Here is a 22,552-nt window from a genome sequence, read left to right as displayed (position 1 = left end):
TAAGCCAGAGGAAGTCAGCTTCTAGAGGAGGACTCAGGAATTCTTGAAGCCAACAGCTCCTTTAGGTTCTGAAGGGCGAAAGTCTTGGATTCAGAAAGATGGTGAAATGAGGTTTGAGCGAGTTGAATACCTGCTCACTGCACGAGGGACGAACAGCCTGTCCCCGTGCTCTGCCCCAGACGCAGACAGTCAGCCCGTCCAGCCTGCTGTCCTCTGGCTGACTTACTGTGAAACAGTCTGGGCTCAGACCACATTGGTGGCCAATGAGTCCTGTGCCCACTCTGCACGATGACATCTCTGAGCAGTAGGAGGTCCCTAAAGCTGTAGCAGACATCCCATGCCTGCCCCTGCCGTGTCCTCTCAGCCACCTCTGATCTCAGTGGCAGCTGTGCTGGACAGTTCTTTGTGAGCACAGACCCCCTGGCTCTCCCACAGTCCCACCCTAAGCTCACGTGATGGCAAGCTAGCCTGCTTAGGACTTTCTGTGGCATGTGGACGGCGTTGTTCTGAACATGAGGCAGTTGACACTCCCTGGGCAAACTCTCAATCCGTGAAGAATAAGGAGCCTGTGGATAGACAGTCCAGCCCCTCATTTTTCGGGTGGATGATTCTGGGAGAGCCCTGGTATTGCACAAGATTCTCAGAGCTACTGGCAGAGCTAAAGAAACAAGCCCTGTTGCCTACAGGAACAACCTCCATAATATATGATCCGATGGCCCTTTCTCCTTCCCTGCCTCGCCCTCTGCTTCACCCACTTCTGCTTCCTGGGACCACCTCCTGCACTCGGGTCATTGTCGCAGGCTTGGCTTTGCGGGGAACCCAAACTGAGGCAAGTGCACGCCAACCAGCGGTGCCTCCATCTCTGAATAAGAATGGATTCACACATGGCAAGAGGTGCTATCAGGTAGGAGAAAAGCAAACCAAAGAAAGAAAATATCCTTGCAAAGCTTTGTTAGAGTCCTAGAGAAAGATCATCTCATCCCCAGACAGTTTCTCTCAGTCGGTGTGTGTCAGCAGTAATTCTTTTTCTCTGACTGCACATTTGTTTTTAGGATAAGCCCAGATGCTGACTTCAAAAGCTTTTTAGTTTGTAATGGGCTATGTAAGATCCCTTTTTTGGTTGTTCTTTCCTGCACATCCAATTCCATTTCTGCGGGAGACACTTAACCGAGAGCATCATTACTGTGGAAATTCATTACTGTCTTCTCCACACCTGGTCAGGGAAGCTCAGGAGAGGAGACTGGCTCCTGAGGCCCCGCCCTGTGCTCCTAGCAGTCAGAGCCATCCACCTGTGCGTGCCATCTACGCTGAGATGCTGACAAGAGCATGTGTCAGAACAAAGGACACCCCTATAATCTGTGACGTCACAAACACACACCTTGGGGAAAGAAAGAAAGAAACTATTAGACATCCACACTTAACACACAAAAATAGTGACCATCGGGAAAGGGTGAAGATTTTACTAGAAGAATTTGGCCAGTGGCATCCAGGAGAAACCCTAGTAGAATTAAACAGAGGCTCTGTCACATGGGCCTCTTTATCTGACAAGTGAAGTAAAGTCTAATTTTTCTATGTGTTACACGGTAAAGGTGAAAAAAAAAATCTTCAGAGGGCTCTGAAAAAGAGGAGTGGTTAAAGTCAGACCACATACCCGACACAGCTCCTAACTGACAAAATGCAACAAAGTAAATTTGTAATTAGGGCTAAAAAATATTATTTAATGATTGATTAGTGATTTAGTAATTTTGTATTTTTAAGACAATAAAGATTTCCTGGAGTCAAAGGGAATTTTAACTTTTAAAATAAAGTTGTTTGTGAGCCATAATAATCTAAGATATACTTTTTTAAAGTTCTTTTTATGATATGTCCCATACCCCATTTTAAGTCTCTAAAAATTAGGGATGCATCTTACAATTGACGTTAAGGAAGGACTATGTTCAAATTTAAGTGACAGGATTTCCTTTCTTTGTAGTATCCAAAATACAGGCATGCTGACTCACACTCTGGTCTACTTCTGGAGTGGAAAACAGTTTTATCTCTAGAAGTTTAAAATTAGCATGGTCAGATCTCAAGAAGATTCAAATCTAATAATCTTGGTATTAATTGGAATGTTTATCCATTTAGATTAACAGGTCCTCATGTGATTTTTCTATACTCCATTTTACTTTAGCAAATCATTTAATTGTGAATAGGTCCTGTTTGAATTATCCTAACATGCATGTGTCTTCTGATACACAGGAGCAAGACTGTCTAAAAGTGAGGGCACATAGAGGATAGAGAAAGGAAAACAGGGTCTTGTGACACCCACAGAGCCTATACATTAAACTCATGACACCTGTTTAGCTCCTATAGTAAGTTGCAATTAAAGCCAGAACTCCCTACCCTGGAGATTTTAACTATGAGTACCATATTAAGACATAGTCTGTGGTCATTCTCTTCAATGGTTAATAGTATTTAGTACTTACTGTGTGCCAGGCATTATCTCATTCAATCTCATGTTAACTTTAGGCTGACCTTGGCCTGCACCACCTGGGAAACCCCAGAGCCTACACACATAGTGAACAGCTACAGACCACATTGGAGCAGCACCACCCTGTCTCCGCACAACTGATCCTCTAAAGAGGGCAAAGACTGGTGGTCACTGGTCACAGTCAGTCCTTGCAGCTGACTGGTCTGGGTAGATCCCTCCTATTGACCTGCCAACAGCAATCAAGTCTTAACTACAAGAGGAGGGTGTACTCAGCCCACATGAAGGGCACGCCTCAAGTACCCAGCTTGGGTGATAGGGAGGCTGTGTCACTGGACCCTACAGGACACCTACTACATTAGTCCACACTACCAAGACACGTAGTCATAGCAACTCTACCTAATACATAGAAGCAAACACAGGGGGATGGTCAAAATAAGCAGACAAAGAAACATGGCCCAAATGAGAGAAAAGATCAAAACTCCAGAAAAAGAACTGAACAAAATGGAGATAAGCAATCTATCAGAGTTCAAAACACTGATTATAAGGATGCTCAAGGAGCTTTGTGAGGACCTCAAAAGCATAAAAATAATTCAGACAGAAACAAAAGATAACAGTAGAGTGGACGAATCCAAGGATCAGATCAATGATTTGTAACATAGGGAAACAACAAACAACCCATCAGAATTTAAAAAACAAGGATATAGTAAGCAGCCTCTGGGACAACTTCAAGCATCCAATGTTTGCATTTTAGGGATGCCAGAAGGAGAAGAGAAAGAGCAAGAGATTGGAAACCTATTTGAAAAAACAATGAAAGATAACTTCCTTAATTTGTTGAAGGAAATAGACATGCAAGTCCAGGAAGCACAGAAAGTCCCAAATGAGATGGATGCAAAAAGGCCCACTCCAAGACCATCATAATTAAAATGTTAAAGGTTAAAGATAAAGACAGAATCATAAAAGCAGCAAGAGAAAAGAAGTTAATTACCTACAGAGGAATTCCCATATGGCTGTCAGCTGATTTCTCAAAAGAAACTTTTGAGGCAGGAAGGGGCTGGCAAGAAATATTCAAAGTCATGAAAAGCAGGGACCTACAGCCAAGATTGCTCTACCCAGAAAAGATATTTATAATTGAAGGGCAGATAAAGATCTTCCCAAACAAACAAAAAACTGAAGGAGCTCATCATCACCAAACTATTATTCTATGAAATGTTAAAGGGACTTATATAAGAAAAAAAAAAGAAAATCAAAACTATGAATAAAATGGCAATAAATTTATATCTATAAACAATTGAATCTAAAAAACAAACTAAGCAAACAAGAAGTATAGAGACAGAACAATGGATATGGAGTGTTTTGATGGTTGCCAGATGGGAGGAGGGTATGGGGAGGGAAAAATTGGAATGACTATAATAGCATAATCAATAAAAATAATAAAAAAGAGTAAAAAGAATTTATCACAAATCACAAGGCTGATGTATTCCAGGGCTGGGATTTAAATCTAGGAACTTTAATTCCAGTGGCTTAACTAGTAACTGTCTGACTTTTTGGCCTTTCCCTGTAAGTTGTCTTGTATGGAAAGTCTTTAGACTTTGGCCCAATGTATACAACCTATTTACTTCGCCGAATACTATTTTATAAAATGTCTTTTTTATCAATAATTGCTGATGGTCTGTCTTTTCCATTGTTCTTATTTAAGGTTTTATTTCTAAAATTCCATTTCTGCTTTTCTAAATGTTCTTAAATGTTTTATGAGTCTTCATAGCATATATTCTATAAAAAATATGGATTGTAGTCTCCTTCCAGGTGTGGCAGAATTCATGGAGGGATGAAAATATATAAGCTTAAATTGTTACATTTTATTCCTATAGGATGCTGTGCTTTTTCTTGACGAAGATATGTTGACAGTTTGGATTTATAACAATGGATTCAAAAACCTTGAGCTTTTACAACAGAAAATAATGTATCATTAGGCACTCTGAAAGGATAATGAGGCATTTACTACTTCTTGCTCATTTTGATAAAGGTTTCTAGAAATAAACATTAACTTGTATGGACTTGGCATATGGATCATTCATGAAGTAAGGAGAGAATGCACAATATAGTTAACTGCTTGGATTATTTCTCAATAAATTATTCATGCTTCTAATTTATCAAACCATTTTCCTTCTCTTACAATACCTGAATTATTCTCATTTCCACATGACAGGAGTACATTAGCATCAACAAGGACAAAGTTAACAAAAAAAAAAAATTAAAAAGTTGACCAAAGAAGCTATAGTCAAAATAAATAAAACAAAGAATGTAGTCTTAGAAAAGAGAACTGTATCACTCAAGAAAACCAATACAACTTTGGGTCTTTTCTCTTAGGAATTTAAATAGCTCTTTCCTAGTGAGATAATAAATAATGCGTTAAGGGCTACAAGTTCTACCTAGAGCTGCATTGGATGGTATGTAGAATGAGGCTCACATCTAGCTGTTGTGGTCAATAAACAGAGATTTCCTGAGAGATTTCCCTCTAAGTGGTAACCCTAGCATGTTTGTAAAGGGCCCTGAGCATCTTAATATGACCCATATTATAGAGCCCCTCCTTACATATCCAATCATTGGAAATTATGTAATTTGTAAGGCTTGCAAGTCATGTTTTATTATAGTATTATAGCATTATTTCCACCATGATTAATTATAAATCAAAAAAAATCCATAGTAATGGGTGAACCTATTGTTTGGCTAAAATATATATTATTAAATAATAAGTCAATGGTTCTGTTATTATCATAACTCCTAATCTGGTCTTTATTCCTGTGAACCTACTGCAATACATTTATACCACTCTGAAAGAGAGATGTGGAAGAAACTGTATCATTTTAAGTGATCATTGAGAATAAGCAGCTTACTTTAGTGGGAGAATCAGATGAGTGATGGGGAGAAGAGAGGGGTGAAACTGACAAAGAAAGTTTGGGGTCAATCTGAGTGTTGTTTAGTAGGCATGAGAAGCCAAGTATAGCCTATGAATAGGACATGGTATGATTCTAGCTATTTGGAGGGAAGATAATTAAGCAGCAACAGGCATGTAGATTGGATCAGAAAGAAAGGGGAAAATATAAGTTTAAGAGAGATCACATTCATAAGACCCATTATAGGCCAGATAAGAAGATATGATGCCAGGTGTCACTACTATAATGGAGAAAGTTAAAACCACATGGGAGAGAAAGAATGAGAATAAAGAGGGAAAAAGGAAGAAAGGAGGAAGGTGATAAACATACACACACATATACACACACATGCGCACACACTAACATTGAGGCAAGTATGATATATAGGTGGGGATGCTGTAAGCAGGTAGATATGAAGAACCCGAGGTCAGAAAGGGAGCTATGTAATGAAGACATCCTAAAAGGGGCCTTTTTAAAGCCACTAGTTTAGATGAGAGTGTTAAGAATGATAGAAAACATCAGAGGATAATCAAGACAGAAATCTGAAGAACATCTCCAGTGACAAAAAGAGGAGCTATGTATGACATGAGGCTACCATATGTAGGAAGTAGGGGAACAAGGATTATGTAGTGTCTTTGAAGACAAATGGGAAAGCATTTCAAAAGGTACTTCAAAATTGTCAAATGCCCTTGAAGGAATACAAAATGTTTAAGTTGCTGAGGAAAACAATTAAACATATAATTACCATATGATCTAGCAATTCCACTGCTAGGTATAAACACAGGAGGATTGAAACTAGTACTTAAACAAATACATGGAAATGCATATTTGTAGCAGCACCATTCACACCAGCCAAAAGAGGAAAACAGACCAAATGACCATTGATGGTTGAATGGATAAACAAATTGGGGGCTGTTTATATAAAGTAATATTATTGAGCCATAAAAAGAAATGAAGTAGTGGTACATGCTAGAATGTGGGGGATGAACCCTGAAGACATTATGCTAAGCAGAAGAAGCCAGTCACAAAGGCCATTTATTATATAATTCCATTTATAGGAAATATCCGGAATAGGTAAATTCTCAGAACAGAATGCAGATCTTTGATTGCCAGGGACTAGGGAGACTGAATGCTTGATGTTTATGAGGGGTTTTTTTTAGAGGGAAGTTTTTATGAAAATATTGTGAAACTAGATAGAGGGGGTGGTTACACATCATGAATGTGTTAAATGCCACTAATATTTTCACTTAAAATGGTTAATTTTATGTTATATGAACTTGACCTCAAATAAAGGTTAAAAAAATTAAAAATAAGTTGCCAAATGCTTCAGAGAATTCAAGTGTGCTCAAGACTGAAAAATCAGTTTAAGGAAATCAGCTATTCATTTTCCATGATCTTCAAAAGAGAGCAATTTTAGCAAAATGTGGTTAGAAGCTCCGTTTTGGAGTTGAAGGCATGAGTTTGTGATTAAGAAGAGATGTTCAGTAAAGACTAGGCCTTCCAGAAGACTGGCGAAGGGGAGGGCAGCAATGTGAAGGTGAAATAGCTCTGTGGCATGTGCTTTAACCGGGGAAGATCTGAGCACGTTTGAAGGCAGAGGGGAGGGTTCAGAGAAGCAGCAGCACCTGAAGGTGTAAGAGAGAAGGGAACACATGATGAAAACGGAGGCAGAAAGCAGCGGGTTCAAGAGCGCAGGTGAAGGGAAGCGTCACAAAGAGAAGGAATGGCTGGTCTTCCTCTGAGAGGGGAGGGAGAGACTGGAAGTGGGCAGAGATGGAAGAGGGAATTGGGGAAGTTCAAGTTGGATGGTATAAACTTTTCAGCAGAGAGTAATGCAAAGCCAGCTGCAGAAAACTGTAAGCAGTGGAATAGAGTTCATTGCTTAAGTAAAAGGGAAAGACTTGGAGTGGTACTCAAGGCACTGAGCAATAAGTTAAGGATGAATAATTACAGAGTAGCAATAAGGGCAGGAACCTGGACAGAGGGAGCTGCTGTACTCCCATGAGAATGAGCGCTTCATCGACCAGGTCCTTGCCACATCGCCCCCAGCCTGTGTCCCAGAAACTGTTTCCCTACAGCTGAGGCTTCACAGCTATATCTGTTGTTATTGCCTTATCGATTTCAGCCCATTCTAATGGATACTTGAGCTCTTTTTGAATCTTAAATCTATCATCCAATGAGGATCTCGGAACTGTGAAAATGAGAAAAAAACAAACGAAACAATTGTCTCCATGTCTTCATTTTCATCATTACGACAAACTCAATCAGTTAGGGCCATTGACTACATGAAGCAACAATTCTCTGGGCTGACAGATTATCTTTCTTCAGACCTTTGGGCTCCATCTATTCAACCAACCTGAATCTACTTTACTAATGTTCAGTTCATATATTTCTATCTTGAAAAAAAGGATAAGATATTTTGTTAAATGCTGATTTGGACAGACTGAATACAGAGCATGCCTCTGAAATATCCCATGCACTTGTTTGACCACGGGCAAGTCTCATATATTTTCCATGTCTTACTTCATTCATCTGTAAAATGAGAATGATTGTGCCTATCATGAGTTAACATGAGAAAGGCATTTAGAGTGGTACTTCGCACTGAGTTCGAGCTAAATAAATGTTGACTATGATCAGCATTGGTAACATCAATATTCATTCCATCTCCAACATTTGTTTAGTCATTCAATAAGTACTCAGTGACAGGTAATATGTTAAGTACTAGATTTATGGCAATGAACAAGGCAGTCACAATCACTGCCTTTATGGAGAATATAATTTTTCTGTACCTAATAACCAACACCAAAATTGTAAGATTTATGTAGAACTTGACAAAAATATAGGGGGGATTATTATTTTTTTAACTTATTTTTCTCTCTGATTCAGCTTCTGAGTCTTTTCTTTTTAAAATTAATACTTTCTTTCCCACTTTAGAGAAAATATAATCCAAAGGCCTGAGTGAAAGAAGAAGTTCCAGGAAAACAAGGCAAATAAGACTGACGGTCATGCTGATAACAGCTAGACTTTGCTAACAATGTCTAAATTAAGGGATCTGGAATAAAAAAGCAGTCAAGTCCCAGTTATCTGTGTTAACTGGAGTTTGTGAGAATGAACAATGAAAGGAAGAAAATAGTGCATCCTGATTAGCTGTCTCAACTCTCACAGTGGAGGAAAAGAGAAAAAAAAAAAAAAAAAAAAAGCAAAGGAAGAAAAGAGCAGACCCAGACATCTGGAGTGAAAGTTACAGGCAGAGGGAAAGCTGCAGGAAAGCCTGATTGTATCTATGCAGGCCCTTCCTTGGGTCTCTTGGAGAACTACCATTGTTTATAGCTTTGTAACTTCAAAGAAAAGGAGTTGTAATTGCTGTCAATAGAAGCCCAAATTACCTGATATGATAAAGGGACTGGTTGGCAATGCCAATCTTTTGTCAAAAGGTTTTGCTGCAAAAAAGATTGAAAATCAAAGGAACCAACTAATTTTCCTAAGTTGCCAGAGGCAGGAGAAACTGTGTAGACATCGGGGGAAGGAAAAGCCCCATCTTACATCTCAGGTCCGATTTTCTCTTATTGGGAGAAGACACAAAGAACTGTGGACAAGAGTCCACACCTCCCCTTCCAAACTGCAAGAAGGCTGGAGGGAAATCACCGGGGTTGATGGGGTCAGAGCAATAAGCTCCGTCCAACTGAAGACTGTCTGCCAATCAATACTTTCTGAGTATTTTGGAACTGTTGCTTGGGGGGACATTCTCAAATTTTTTAAGTTCTATTGACCTTGAGTAGCCCTCAAATATTTGTTTTACTCTATCCTAAGTGAAGGTCTTTCTCCTTTTAAAGGCCTCTGCAATTGGTTGTGTTCACCATTCTTTAGAGACTGGGAATTGCCAAGAGCATTAAGCTGCCATCTTTGTCAGCATTTGAAATTTCTCTGCGTATGTGTAAGTTCATTGATATGTTAAACTCTGAAATTGTACATGGGGTATTACTGAAAGCACTCTTTTATGGGAGAATTGATCTTTCTTTGCATGATAGAGAAGGAAGAGCAAGTGCTAACAAAATATATTTTCTGTTAAACAAATGATTATACTTTGATGACCACACACAATATTTGCTTTTTGATTGTTGCTACCTCTTGCTTTATTAAAAAAGATAGAAGCAATTTGGCAAATAAAAATATCAGTCCCTGCTGTAGACTCCAGTAGGATAGAGGCACTCTTGTTTCTTGTTGTTATTTTTAACGTAGCAGCCCTGCGGCATATGGATCTAAGGGTTCTACTTCTCTAAGAGGAGACAGAAGAAAGACAAGATAAACTCTGAGATTAGGCTCTGGCCACAGTTGAAAAGTGCTTCCTCTTTGGCTTTGCCTAAAGAAGCAATTAAGTTGAGGGCCAAACAGCATCAACCATGTGGCCCAAGAGGAGTCATCACTCTGGCATTTATCACAAATCAAGGCTAGTCCACAGCAACCATCAGTCCACAGGCAACTACCCAATGTGAGTGGATCAGAGGATATGGTTGGCTGGGGTCATAATGCTCTCCTTTGCTACTTTTTTCTGCACACACTCAGACTTCTGCCTTAAAAGTTTGGGTAAAGACCATGTAATCTGATTGACCCAGGTGTCATGTAATTAAGAACTGAGTTAACGGTACATCCTCTCCCTGTTTCTTTGCTACCTGATTTTTGAATATTGAGACAAAAGAACTAGTGGAGACAATCCATGGTCTGTATCGAAGACTGTGTTCTATTATAATTGGAGGTTTTGTTTGTATGTTTGTCTGTTTGAATCAGAAAAGAGAACCAGACTCTTACAGAGTGGTCTAGAAGATATTTACATTTAGAAATCTTGTGATGTTTTCATGAAGCTCAGTTTCCAAAGGTTCTATTTATGAAGAAATATTTTTAAAGTGCCATGACAACACAGGACTTGTCCACCTACATAAAATTTCGTCATGATTATCATTCAGTTTAGTTTTGTTTTTTAAAATTTCTCATCACTTTGACATTTTTTAATGTTTTTTCATCTCTGATAAGGACAGCCACACTAACCCGCAAAGCCCATTGTGACCAAGTATCTCCACACACCAGATAAGAGGGGATTTTTAAATAGAGGTTAACACCCCAATATTTACACTTAGAATTCACTTGTATTTGATTTATGATAATAATAAAAGATAGCGGGTTAGAAGCATATCAGAGCACCCAGAAAAATGTGCAATCTATCACATTATCTTATGCCATCAAAGACACTAGGTGAAAATTCATGTCTGATGATGCTACATTCTTTTTACTCGAAAAGCCCGCAGCAGCTGCTGGAAAGCTAGCTGTGGACAGAACACTGCGCCTAGGGAATTGCTGTGGATTTGCACACCGAGGCTGCCACTCAACTAGCTATGTGGCCTGAAAGCCCCCTCCTGACTTCTGTAAGTCTCAGCTTCGTGACTCATGAAATAGGAATAACTCCATCTGCTTCAAGACAGTTTGAGAATTAAATCCAAACAATGCCTATCAAAATAAAATTTTAATTGCATTTTTAAAAATGTAAATGTAAGGCAATTTCCTCTACTGTAGGACTATAAAAATGAATAAGATGAGGTCTGAAATAAAGCAACTGGTAGCCTGGGAGACATTTACATTTGGAACCCTTATGCTGTTTGCATGAGGTTCTTTCTCCAAAGGGTCTATTCACGAGGAACTTATTTTTTAAGCGTCGTGACAACATAGGACTTATCCAGCTTTTCTGTTCAGTTCTGCAGTCATTTTTTAAATGTCTATCTAACCACGTTTTATTTTCCTCTGTCATTTTATATTTTTTTCTTTCATAAAAGCATTTTATTGTTGTTCAATTACAGTTGTCGCAATTTTTCCCCATTGCTCTCCCCTGTCCCCTCTGCCCCTCCCTCCCACAGTCAATGCCCACCCTGTTTTCCACATCCTTGGGCCCTTTATACTTGTTCCTTGACTAGACCCTTCCCTATCTTTCCCCCCTATTCCCACTCCCCTCTGGTCACTGTCAGTTTGTTCCTTACTCCCATGCCTCCGGTTCTGTTTTGCTCGTTTGTTTGCTTTGTTCAGGAAAGCATTGCTTCTGTTGTAAATGTCAGCAGTGACTGCCTAAAATCAGGAGGCTCAGGCCCAACTCCCAGTTCTGCCACTCATTGGTTAAATGACACACCCTCTCTGAGCCTGAACTACTTCTGCAGTTGCGAAGTAGGAGCCAGATTACCAATGGCACAGGTCAGCTATGAGCATCAGATAATGGACGTATGCATGAGAGCATCTAAGACAATGCCCTGACATGTGGTGTGTGCTCAGGGAATGACTCCTTCCATTTCTCTTTCACAATATGTAAATGTTCCATAGGACACCAGGGCAGCCCTGTTTATCAGTAGCCATTTGCTACCTGTGGCTACTAAGCACTTCAAATTTGACTGACCTACATTGAGATGTGCTAGAAGAGTAACATATGCACTGAATTTCAAAGGTTTATTATAAAAGAAGTGAGTGAAAATATTTCATTAGTAATGTTCACACATTGTTGACATAATATCTTAGAGAACTTACAATATATATTGGGTTTTATATAGCGATTGGGTTAAATTTATAATATATAAATATACAGAGTATCTATATCTATGAAATTTAATCCAATATGTATATATTGGATGTGTGTACATGTGCATAAGATAAATAACACATACATTGGGTATCGTCGTCGTCGGCAGCCGTCCGTCTCGAGAGACGATGGTGTAGCTTCTTCAGAGTCTATCTGCACCGCCAAGAATGGCTGTGCAGTCCGACTCGGGAGTGACATGGTATCTGTCTCCTCCCGTGTTGAATCGACATCTTGCGATGACGCTGAAGCTACAGAGCCTGTGCAGGGTAATATGGAGGGTCTGCTGTTGCCCATGCAGCAGACCCCCCCTCTCTTCGCAGCTGAAGGGTCCAAGGGAAAGACGGAGTCGATACAGCTTGGGTTCAGGTGCGCCGCAGGAGTTGCCGGTGTTGACTACAACGTCAAACCGCCTTAGGGACTCCGGCTCCGGATTTTCTGTCGGGGTTTACTCCCTTAGCCTTTCCCCTGAAGAGGTATGCCGCAAGGCAGCGGAGGTTTTTTGGAGTCAGAGTTTTCCTTCTCTACATTGGGTATATATATATGTTAAATATGTATGTATGGTTAAATAATATTTATTATTAAAATTGATTTCATCTGTCTTTTTAATGTTACTATATGGAAACTTAAAATTGTATGTGTGACTCACATTATATTTTCTATTGTATTATACTGCATTTTATATTGCAAATATAAAATGTAGTGTTTCCTCAAGCCAGAAAAAAAGCTGGTTTTAGTTACCTGGACTTTCTGTGGGATCAGTTATTTTCCCCCCAAGCATTTCAATTAAAATTAATCTTCAAAATATAGTTTTATTGGATTCTGAGCCACAGAACAATCTGTTATCTACTTAAATTAATGAATCAAAAGAAGTTTTTATCTATATTTGAACACTATCCTGGAGCTAAAAATCATAAACATAGCAATTTACACATGTGTCAAAATATAACAGCCTAATACCCAATTCTAGGCCCAGTTTTTGGATCTGTAATTTTTGAGATATATATTTCCCTAATTTGTGTGACAGTTAAATGGATACCAATTTTCCTTAATAGTAACTTGGGAGGCTTTTGCCATGAAGAGTGGTACTTCACAGGTTTTTGAAATTATCACACTTGTTAGACTGACACATATTAAGTATCTACAGCTTTAAACTCCTCATTTTTTTATGGCCACATTCAAAGCACAGATTGGTTCGCCACTGAGATGGTTGTAAAACATATTTCATGTGATCAAGATTGATATCATTGACCAGCTCAAGAGACTCCAAGCCACTCCCAGTCAGTGTGATAAGATCTTGAGACAAGGCAATTAACTATCCCATAAGCTGGTTGCTCTCACTATCAGGAATGCTTTAAATAAACAAAGTCAAATCAGTTGCATGCAGGCATGACAGGCATCTTGGAGGTTAGGTGATATAATGGCCAAAGCAAACAGATGATTCGAACGGTTGGCTCAGGGTTGATAAAAATTGGAGACTATCTCAGTAACAAATGTGCAAAAATATTTTTGTCTGAAATGTGTGATATCAGAAAAGATGGAAAAAATACACAGAGATGATAATAACTCACTTGGGTACTTCAGTGAAGAACAGAAAATGGTTCTCCATCGATCAGTCTGTTTTTGTTTTGTTTTGTTTGTTAAATTGTTTTGAATTTTTAGATTCCACAGATAAGTGGAATCATACAGTATTTGTCTCTCTGCCTGGCTTATTTCACTTAGCATAATATCCTCTAGGTAGGTCCCTTCCAATCTTTTTTATTGCTGAGTATTAGTCCATTGATGAGTAGTAGTCCACCTCTTCTTTATCCACTCATCTGTCGATGTGATTTTTGCGCCAATCCTCTGTTAGCACTGGGTTAGGGGCAATACACATACTTTTAATTCTGAGTACCCCACTATGGTATGAAGGCAAGTTTGGGCTTTTATCACCATTGTACAGATGAGAAAACTGAAACTCGAAGGAGTTAGGTGACTTTTCAGTACTGTGCAAGTGGTAAGTCCTAAGTGATTATTAGATCCCCATTTGGGTCACTCAATACCTCCCTTAATATCATTTATAACAACTCAGATAAATGCCCCAGAGCTCATACACATACGGTAACAGAGGGACATCCAGATGCTGAGTTGGAACCTCTAGGCCCATCATTCCCTAGAGGCACTTAACAAATTGAATCCTGGGACTCTGGAATTAAAAGTGGAAATCCCTCTGAGGGTCAAGATACAGTTAGCAGCAATATTCATATTGGCTTATGAGCAATAGATGACATGTATTATATTTTTATTTAAAACATTAAAAACAAAACAACTGTTTCTCCCAAGTTGTTACTTTTCTAATTGCTCCTTTTATTTTTATTTTTTATTTTTTGGAACTACTTCTATCCTGATTCTTGAAACTGGATTAGGAGGCAAAATTATGTCTATAAAATTGTGTTTATAGTGACAATGATTAACCAAGATAAACAAGCCTTAAATTTAGCTTTTTCAAGTTCTGTCATAACTTTCTCTATTTGCTTTATTTTTCATGTATTTTTAGGTGACAAAAGAGGGGCTACACACACACACACACACACACATATATATTTGCATTTAACTTAACCTACTTGATTAAGAAACTAGTCGGTACACCATGCACTGACTTCCAGTTAAAAAGTGTAAATTGCTCATAATTAACTTTCAAATAATGCCATATCTTTTGATATTTTATTAAGTGGACCCATAATAATAAAAAATCCTCTCTTGGAGTTTAATTAGTGTTTCACATAAAATAGGCACCTGAGCAATGGGGATGGTCATAATTCAGGTTCACTTGTAATCCCGAATTCTCTACAGGTTGTAGAAGTGATGCAATTTGGTCATATTGAGAAGAGATAAAGAACTGGGTTGTCTCAGTTTGCCTGGTTCATTCACTGAGCATTTATTATAGGTCTGGCTTTGATGATACAATGATGAGAAATAACTGGCATTTCCACTTACCCTTTGCTGAGCACTGTTCTAAATATTTTGCATATGATTTACTTATTTAAGCCTCGCAATGTATCTATGAAGTTGATACTATTATGAAGCCAGTTTACAGCTGATGTAACTAGAGCCGAGGTGCTAAGTGCAGCACTGGGCATCGTTCCAAAGCATGTGGCCCCAAGGCAGTCTTAGCCTCTGTGTGCAGAAGCCTGGTCCCGAGTTCAGGAGCACAGAACTGAGATAGGAATAGCACAAATAAGTTAGACAGTGAAAGTTTCGTGCTACAACTGAGGGAGCCAGGCAGAGTTCTATGAGGAGTGTGGAGTGAAAAAACACCTAAGTAGCCAATGGGACAATCAAAGAGGTGTCCCTGAAAAAAAGAAATCTTGGCAGGTCCAGAAAGAAGTAAAGCCATGTCCGTCGGCGGCAGTCCTGGGGAAGCTAGGGGGCATCACCCAGACAGAGAAGCAGCTGGCATGGACAAGAGGGAGAGCTTGGCCAATTCAAGAAGCCACAAGTGGCTGCTCTGGGGGATGGGAGAGCCCATGATTCAATGCAAGGAGAGTTGTGAAAGGAGTCACTCATTTCACTCATGCAGTCATTCCCAAGACATTTACTGAACACCAGCTATACTTCAGGCTCTGTGCTGGGTGCTGAGGAAGGAAGGAAAAGGAAGGAAGGACGGGCGGGAGGAACGGAGAGAGGGAGGGAAGGAGGAAGGGAGGGAGGGAAGAAGGAAAAAGGAAGAAGGAGGAAGGAATAAGGAAACAGACTCTATTACTGTCTTCAGGGAGCTTACAGTCTCATCAGGCAGCCAGACTTTAAACACCTAAACATGGAAATGAATACATAATTACAAACCGAGAAGCAGCCACAAAGAAATGGAATTGATGCTGGAGTGACACTAGCAGGGGAGGACCCTTCTTTGGAAAGAGCACTAGAGAAGGCTCTTGGAGAAGGTGACATTTCAGCAGGCCAAGCCACTTAAGGGGGAAAAAAATCAGACTTGAGGAAGGCTGCAGAGACCAGCCAGGCTAGACCATGAAGAACCTTATCAGACATACAGAAAAGCTTCAGATTTGTCCTGACAGCCCAGTGGGATGTTGAGGAAGCAAGAGCCCATTAAGCAGAGGAGTGAAGCGAGTAGACTTGCATTTGAGAAATAAGCCCAGTTTGGGAGCAGGGCAGCCAGCTTCACCCCTACAGCCTGCAGGCTGCCCCAGCTTCCTTCTGTTACACTGTGCGTCTCCTGCTTTCTTCACGAGGACCCAGGTGCCTGGGTCACCAGAGTCTAAACTGCAGTTTCTCCAAGTGTGGACTCCCATACTCACAGTCTTGGGCTCCCAAACTGGAATTCATATTTAATTCCTACACACTCCCTGATATTCTTTCTTCCCAGCCTGACATCATCAAGTTCTTTAACTGATGTCGGAAGTTTTTTTGCCATAATCTACAGTCATAGAAACTCAGAAATATATACATATATGTATAAAAATAAATAAATCAATGGTTGCCTTTTTTTTTTTTTTTTTTTTGGCCAGGCTGAAAAGTGAGGTTGAAGAGTCACACAGCAGACATCTCTACCCAAGGAGTATACGGAATGAAGCAGCGCTTTTCTATGCAACATTCAAAGCCCTATATACAAAGTAAATAAATGAATAAGTGAATGAATAAACCACTGAACACTCTGCCATCTTCCTGCTCATCACTGTCTGGAAGAGGGACAGCCGACTCTGTGGAGAGACAAGCCACGGTTTTGTCCAGACATATGTTAGCTGAGCTCATCATTATCTTCCTTAGGCTAGGAAACTGCTCTGTGCACGCATGGTTAGCCCTGCTCTGCTCAATAACAATTCCTCCTTGCCTGTCAAAAGGCCAGGGATTAAATTGCTCCCCCACCCACTCAGATCTGAGGTGATCTTACACAGCCCAGGCAGGTACTAGCTTCTGGGCAGCCCATTAAAATTGCAGACCTAGCTTGTGGGTCTATAATGAAACCATTAACAATCAGACTTCACAGATGCAGACCACAGACTTCCTGGGTGAAAGGAGGTCACGGGTAGGAGGTCAAACTAAGAGACACACAACCTTTAATTAGAGCTGGGCTCCAGTCACGGCAGCTGAGCCGTGCTTCACTGGGGTGGCCTTTATCTTCAAGAATCCTTCCTTGCCAAACAGAGGGACATGAAGTTAACCACGGTGACCTCCCTCACATCTCTCCTGTTTTGTTCATGCTGTGTGCCCCACTGCCCTCTCTGAGAACACCTTCTCTTTCTTCTTTAGCTCCATTCTCTCCTCCTGCCCCCAGTCTCTGGCCTCAGTGAGAACGCTTAGCCTCCAGATCCTTATTCTGTCTCTAGAGGTTCCCACGTGATACCATTGGTGGGTTATCTCATGCCTGGGGCTGTGCTCAGTATGATTCTGTGATGCAGGCTCTATTCTCATCCCTGTTTCATAGATGAGGATGTCAGGGTTTAGAGAGTCGTGTGACTTGTCCAAAGTCACATGATGATAGGTGGAGAAGCACAGATTTGAACCTGCTTAAGTTCCAACCGAAGCCAAAGCACTGCTTGTATGCTGTTCTTCCCCCAAATATTTACCTCTAGATCCAGTCTCATATTCCCTGTTATCTCCTGGACGTCTCCGTGAATATGTCCTCAGGAGCCACCAACTCAATACAGCCAAGCCTGACAGTCCAATCCCTCTCCGTTCTCCTAGGCTACGCCATTGAGAAGCATCGGGATGCTGAGTCCTGGCTCTTTCTTCTCTCCAACCACACCTTTCGTTTGTGGTTTGTCTCTGGCCCTTCTCTGTTGCTCTATCCCATGTTCTCATCACTTGACCAATGGACAGTAGCCACAGCCACCCAGGCGGCACAACCTCCTGATATGCAAAGGGGCAAGAGGGAAATGGGTGTTGGGACAGAAAGGCCAGGATCTCAGTCCCATCTCTGTCCATTTCAAGGGAGGGGACCTTGGCCAAGTTCTCACATCAGCAGCCACACAGGGAGGTTTTGAGGGTTAGAAGTAATGTATGTTGAAGATGCACATTGAGATGCACACATTCAAGAGAGTCCCACTTAGTAATATACATTCTCACTTGCCTCTTAGTGCCTTAGTTTCCCCCATTGGCAAAATGGGGGCAGTAGCACGTGACTCATAGGATGGTGGGGAGATGAAATGGGTCACTATTTGTGATCCAGGGGGATGGCACCTGGCACACAGCAAATTCAACGAAAGCATCACTGTCATCACCAGGCCAGAGTCCCCTGCCCTTTCATCTCTGAGGGGACAGAGCACATTCATTTTTGCCTTCCTGGTTGGCATGTAATCAACATACATGCTTCTTTTTCTTCTCCAACCAGGAGGTGAGCTGATTTGCGCACTCACTGGCTTTCCCCTGTAGCAGTTGGTCTGCTTGGGTGCACACAGTAGGGCCTCAAAAATACAAACTGACTCTCTCTGAATGACTGTGCTCTCCTTACAGGGGATCTTTGGGTAGCAATTTCGTTTCCCTACCCTTTTCTTTTCCTGGACTTTTTAACGGACACATCTGGGCAGCTTCACAAGGCTTATTTTCAAACCTTGTAAAATGACTGGAGGGGGGAGATGAATGTCCTTTACTGTTGGAGTTGGACAAACTGAATGGCACAGCAGCCTCCACTGTGTTAAGAAGCAAACAATCACAGCAAGCTTTGTCAATAATGTGCTCAGACAGCAGCAAATGAGAAATGGCTGGGACTTGGAGGGACTTTGCCTCCAGAAGGGTATCTTTCTGGGACTTGAGAGACCAGCTCTTTAAAGCTGAGTCTCTTGGTATTGAACCCTGGTCTCCCCGTCTATCAAGGTGTGATTTGTCCTGAGAAGTGCCCAGAACCCCTTCTGTTCTGCTTTAAGCTAAATGCATGACATTTTATTTTCTGGATTTAAAGATGAGCCATCTATTCTGATGAACAATTGTCTGTCTAAGTACAATCCATCCCACATGCAAACCTCCTTATGAGAATCTCCACACCATTTATTTGTTCCAAAGAAGCACTTTGTACTGCAGATTCTGGCAATTTTGTTGCTTTATGTATTTGCTGTCATTTATATCATGAGTTAGTGAGATGCTGTGAAAATGACCATGGCTAAGTAAGAGAAAAGCTTGCTTGTGTGGTACCAATGGGTTTTCACACTGGTATCTATTCACCAATACTCCGCTTTCTTTGGGAGCATCAGTGGCACGCTGTGGATCCATTTTAGCTGGCTATGTGCCTTTAACTCAGATTCACAGAAATAAAGGAGAATTATGGAGCTCATCTGGTCCAGGAATGGCAAATAAATTCCATGTCTAGAAACATCTCTAAATGATCTATGGGTGGTAGCTTCTGCAAGTACTATATCAGAAAAGATTCTTGGGTCAAGCCAGGGGTAATTAGTAACATGCACCACGGGTACGGTGCCAGAGTAGGGCAATCAATGCTCATGGCACTTATTTGCCATCTCAGACTATCTAACCACAGAATTGGCAGGTAAGCAACACTCACATTGCCAGCTCTGCTGTCTTTGCTGCCCAGCTGTGGAATCTGTGTTTAATCCTTTACCCACATGCCACCATGGAACAAAATTAGCAGGTAAATCAGGGTATGGAGAATGTGGCAGATGCAAAAAGACAGTGATAATCATAGGCTTTGAAAAATTGGGCAAGACAAGGGCAGCAGGTAGGAGAAAAGGCTTGCCACACCAAGTGGAGGGCACATCATTATTATTTTGTGAGGGTCTTTCTGTATGTCTTCCCTTTCTATAATCAAGAAGCCACAAAGTCTCTGAGCGCCTGGTGAAGGAGAAGTAGGTGAGTCCATTGTAGCAATAGATGATACAATCAGAAAGTGGCACTCCTGGAGTTTGTAGCACTCCTAGAGTGTGTGTACATGTGTGCAGGTGCAAGCTCAGTGGACATGTGCACCTGGGAAAGGATGAGCACCAGTACAGGCAAAGGAGCAGCACTGTATGCAATGGTTGCCTCGTTATAGACCTCTAGTGGGTCACTGCAGGTCTTGCCTGCCTGACACCCATTTTGCTTCCTTGGATAACAGGATCATAATTTACCTTAATAGGGAACCCTCTTTCACTTTCAGTCTGTATGTTTTAGGTGGGGCCGGCTCCACTCTGGCTTCCGGTGAAGGCATGTGACCCAGACTTAGCCAACCAGAGAATCATAACCCAATGAACACAGTGATTGTTTCAGGACTGGGTGCATGATCTAATGAGCCAATGAGACTCAGTTTCAAGCTTTCATTGTCTGTATCAGGAAGAGATGATCTCTTAGGTGACTTTAGACTGGGAGAATGAAACGGACCTACTGAGACTGCCACATTGGGAAGCAAGGAAGGATGTGACTATCTAAGAGTGAAACCAACAGAAAGAAAATGAAACCATATGATAAATAAGGATCAAAGCTGGTCTTGTCATCTGGGCTTCTGTACACAGTTATGCCTCAAGGCAGAGCTACCTCAGAAACAGTATAATTACATAAGCCCATAATTCCTATCCCTGCAAACTACCGCCAGTTTTTGAGTTGGGTTTCTGTCATATGTAACAACAAAATAATCTCGGCCAATAATAAACCAAATACTCATTTTTCGCATAAGACATACAGATCGCAATGTTTCTCCTTGGACCCAATTTATCCCAAACAGTTGTGTTACCTGTAAGGAGCCCTGGATGTCTTTGCCCCCGATGATCACGAGTTCTGCCATGTCCTCTGCGTGGGGAGTCCGGGCATGGACGAACACAGTCTTGCCCACCGCAGTTATGTTTCTTAGGGCAACTAAATCACCTTCATTGTTCACCTTGAAGTAAGGGCTTGAGACCTCATAGTGTAGCTTGCTATTTCCCTTACAGTCACTGAAGTTCACTGGAGAAAACAAAACCAAAGACAGAAAGCATGTGAGTAGGTTGGAAAGCGTAGTCCTAAAGCTATCTCTGACCATTCAATGTGAGTTATTGCTCCCTACCCCAGATCCACAAATGCTGTCCCTTATCCCACAGCACCCACTTGCACCCCCATGACTTTGATCATGCTAAAGGACTTCACTCCATCCAGACATGTCCTTGTTAACCTCTCATGTCCCAGGCAGGTGCTTAGCAATGAGGATGGAGAGAGAAACATGACCATGTCTTTGCCCTTGAGTGTACTGGGTGAAGTGCACAGTGATGTTTTGGATTGGGATCTAATCCTGTAGGCATGAGGTGTCATGGCAGAATGAGATTGCTCAGGGGCCTTGAGGGACAGCTCCATGGAGACAATATTTGAGCTGGGTCTTAAAGAGGAGTGGGGGATTAGAAGCCCTCAGGAAGGTGGAGGGCACACTAGGTTATTCAAAGGCATGGGCGTGGTGGTGAAATAACAAAACAGACTCAGAGAAGGAACTAATTTGGGGCACTTGGGACAGAGGCATATTTGAAATGTGACAAAGAGTTGGGGATAACAGAGAATTGGCTGGAAATGAGGCTGAAATGTCCTCTGGAAAACAAATTGGGAAACACCACAAGTTAGGGTGTCTTGGACTAGTTTCAGTGTTGGCAAGATCAAGGTCAGTAGTGTATTCCAGTTCCGGTATAGAACAGTGCATCCCATGGGCTGAGGTGCATCGGAATCACACAGGAGCTTTTAAAAGTCCTAAAGACCCAATCCAAAGGTTCTAATTTAGTAGATCTGGGCTCTAGAGAGTAGTTTGGAGAAGGGGAGGAGAGGCCAAGAAAACCTTCTGGCTCAGTGTTGTCCTAATGATGCCTGGCCCAGGTTAAGGCAGTGGCCAAACAGATGTGGGCAAGATCCCTATAGTTGAATGGCTAAGTCATGTATAAGAAGAAATAGGGAAAAGCAGCCATCCTGGAGGAACCACAGGGAGCACAGGGGCACTGCCCTGAGCAGCAGTGGTGACATCTGGTCACACTCCTCTCCATGCTGTGCCTGAACGTGGTGCAGGATTCTATTACCAGAGGTACCACAATCCATTGTCTGTGCACACGTCTGCCTGCTTCTTTCCTCAGTCGACGGCGAGGCCCCTTGAGTGTAAGCATAGACTTACCTGTACTACTTGCATCCCCCCTCCCCTACTTCTGTTTCCTTTGCTCTGTTGAACAAGTTTCTTTAAAAATTAAATCTTTAATTGAAGCATAGCACAGATATAGGAAAATACATAAATCAGAATGCACAACTCAATGGATTTTCACAAAATGGGCTCAGCCATGTACCCAGTGCCCAGACCTAGATACAAAATATTACCAGCCCCCTCTTTCTCTCCCTTCCTGAATAAAATCCCTACTCTCCTCCCCAGAGGCTGTACTGCACTGACTCCTAATAACATAGATTAGTTTGACCTGTATTTGCACTTCATACAAATTACTATACAGATTGTGCTCTTTGGGCCTGGCTTTTTTCACTTAACATTATGTTTATAAAATTTGACCATGGAGCTACAAGGCATAGCTGTTTATCCTAATCACTATATAGTATTCTAGTATGTGGCTATGCTGAGCTTATTCATCCATTCTACTGTTGATGGGCATCTGGGCTATTTCCATTTTAAGTCTC

The 22,552-nt window shown here is 41.3% G+C and overlaps 1 protein-coding gene across 1 annotated transcript in view; it reads right to left on the bottom strand.

Annotated features, from left to right (window-relative positions):
* Positions 1-22,552, bottom strand: part of CDH13 (cadherin 13) — a 1,018,642-nt gene that overhangs the window by 618,919 nt on the left and 377,171 nt on the right. Inside the window, exon 3 of the mRNA XM_090259850.1 lies at positions 20,661-20,869. Coding sequence (XP_090115976.1) covers positions 20,661-20,869 — 209 coding nt within the window. The remainder of the gene's footprint in view (positions 1-20,660; positions 20,870-22,552) is intronic.

Source organism: Furipterus horrens, unplaced genomic scaffold (assembly GCF_987537825.1).
Source record: "Furipterus horrens unplaced genomic scaffold, mFurHor1.1.pri manual_scaffold_13, whole genome shotgun sequence".
Classification (NCBI taxonomy): Eukaryota; Metazoa; Chordata; class Mammalia; order Chiroptera; family Furipteridae; genus Furipterus; species Furipterus horrens.
The sequence above is the reverse complement of the archived record's forward strand: the minus strand, read 5'-3'. Positions and strand labels throughout refer to the sequence as shown.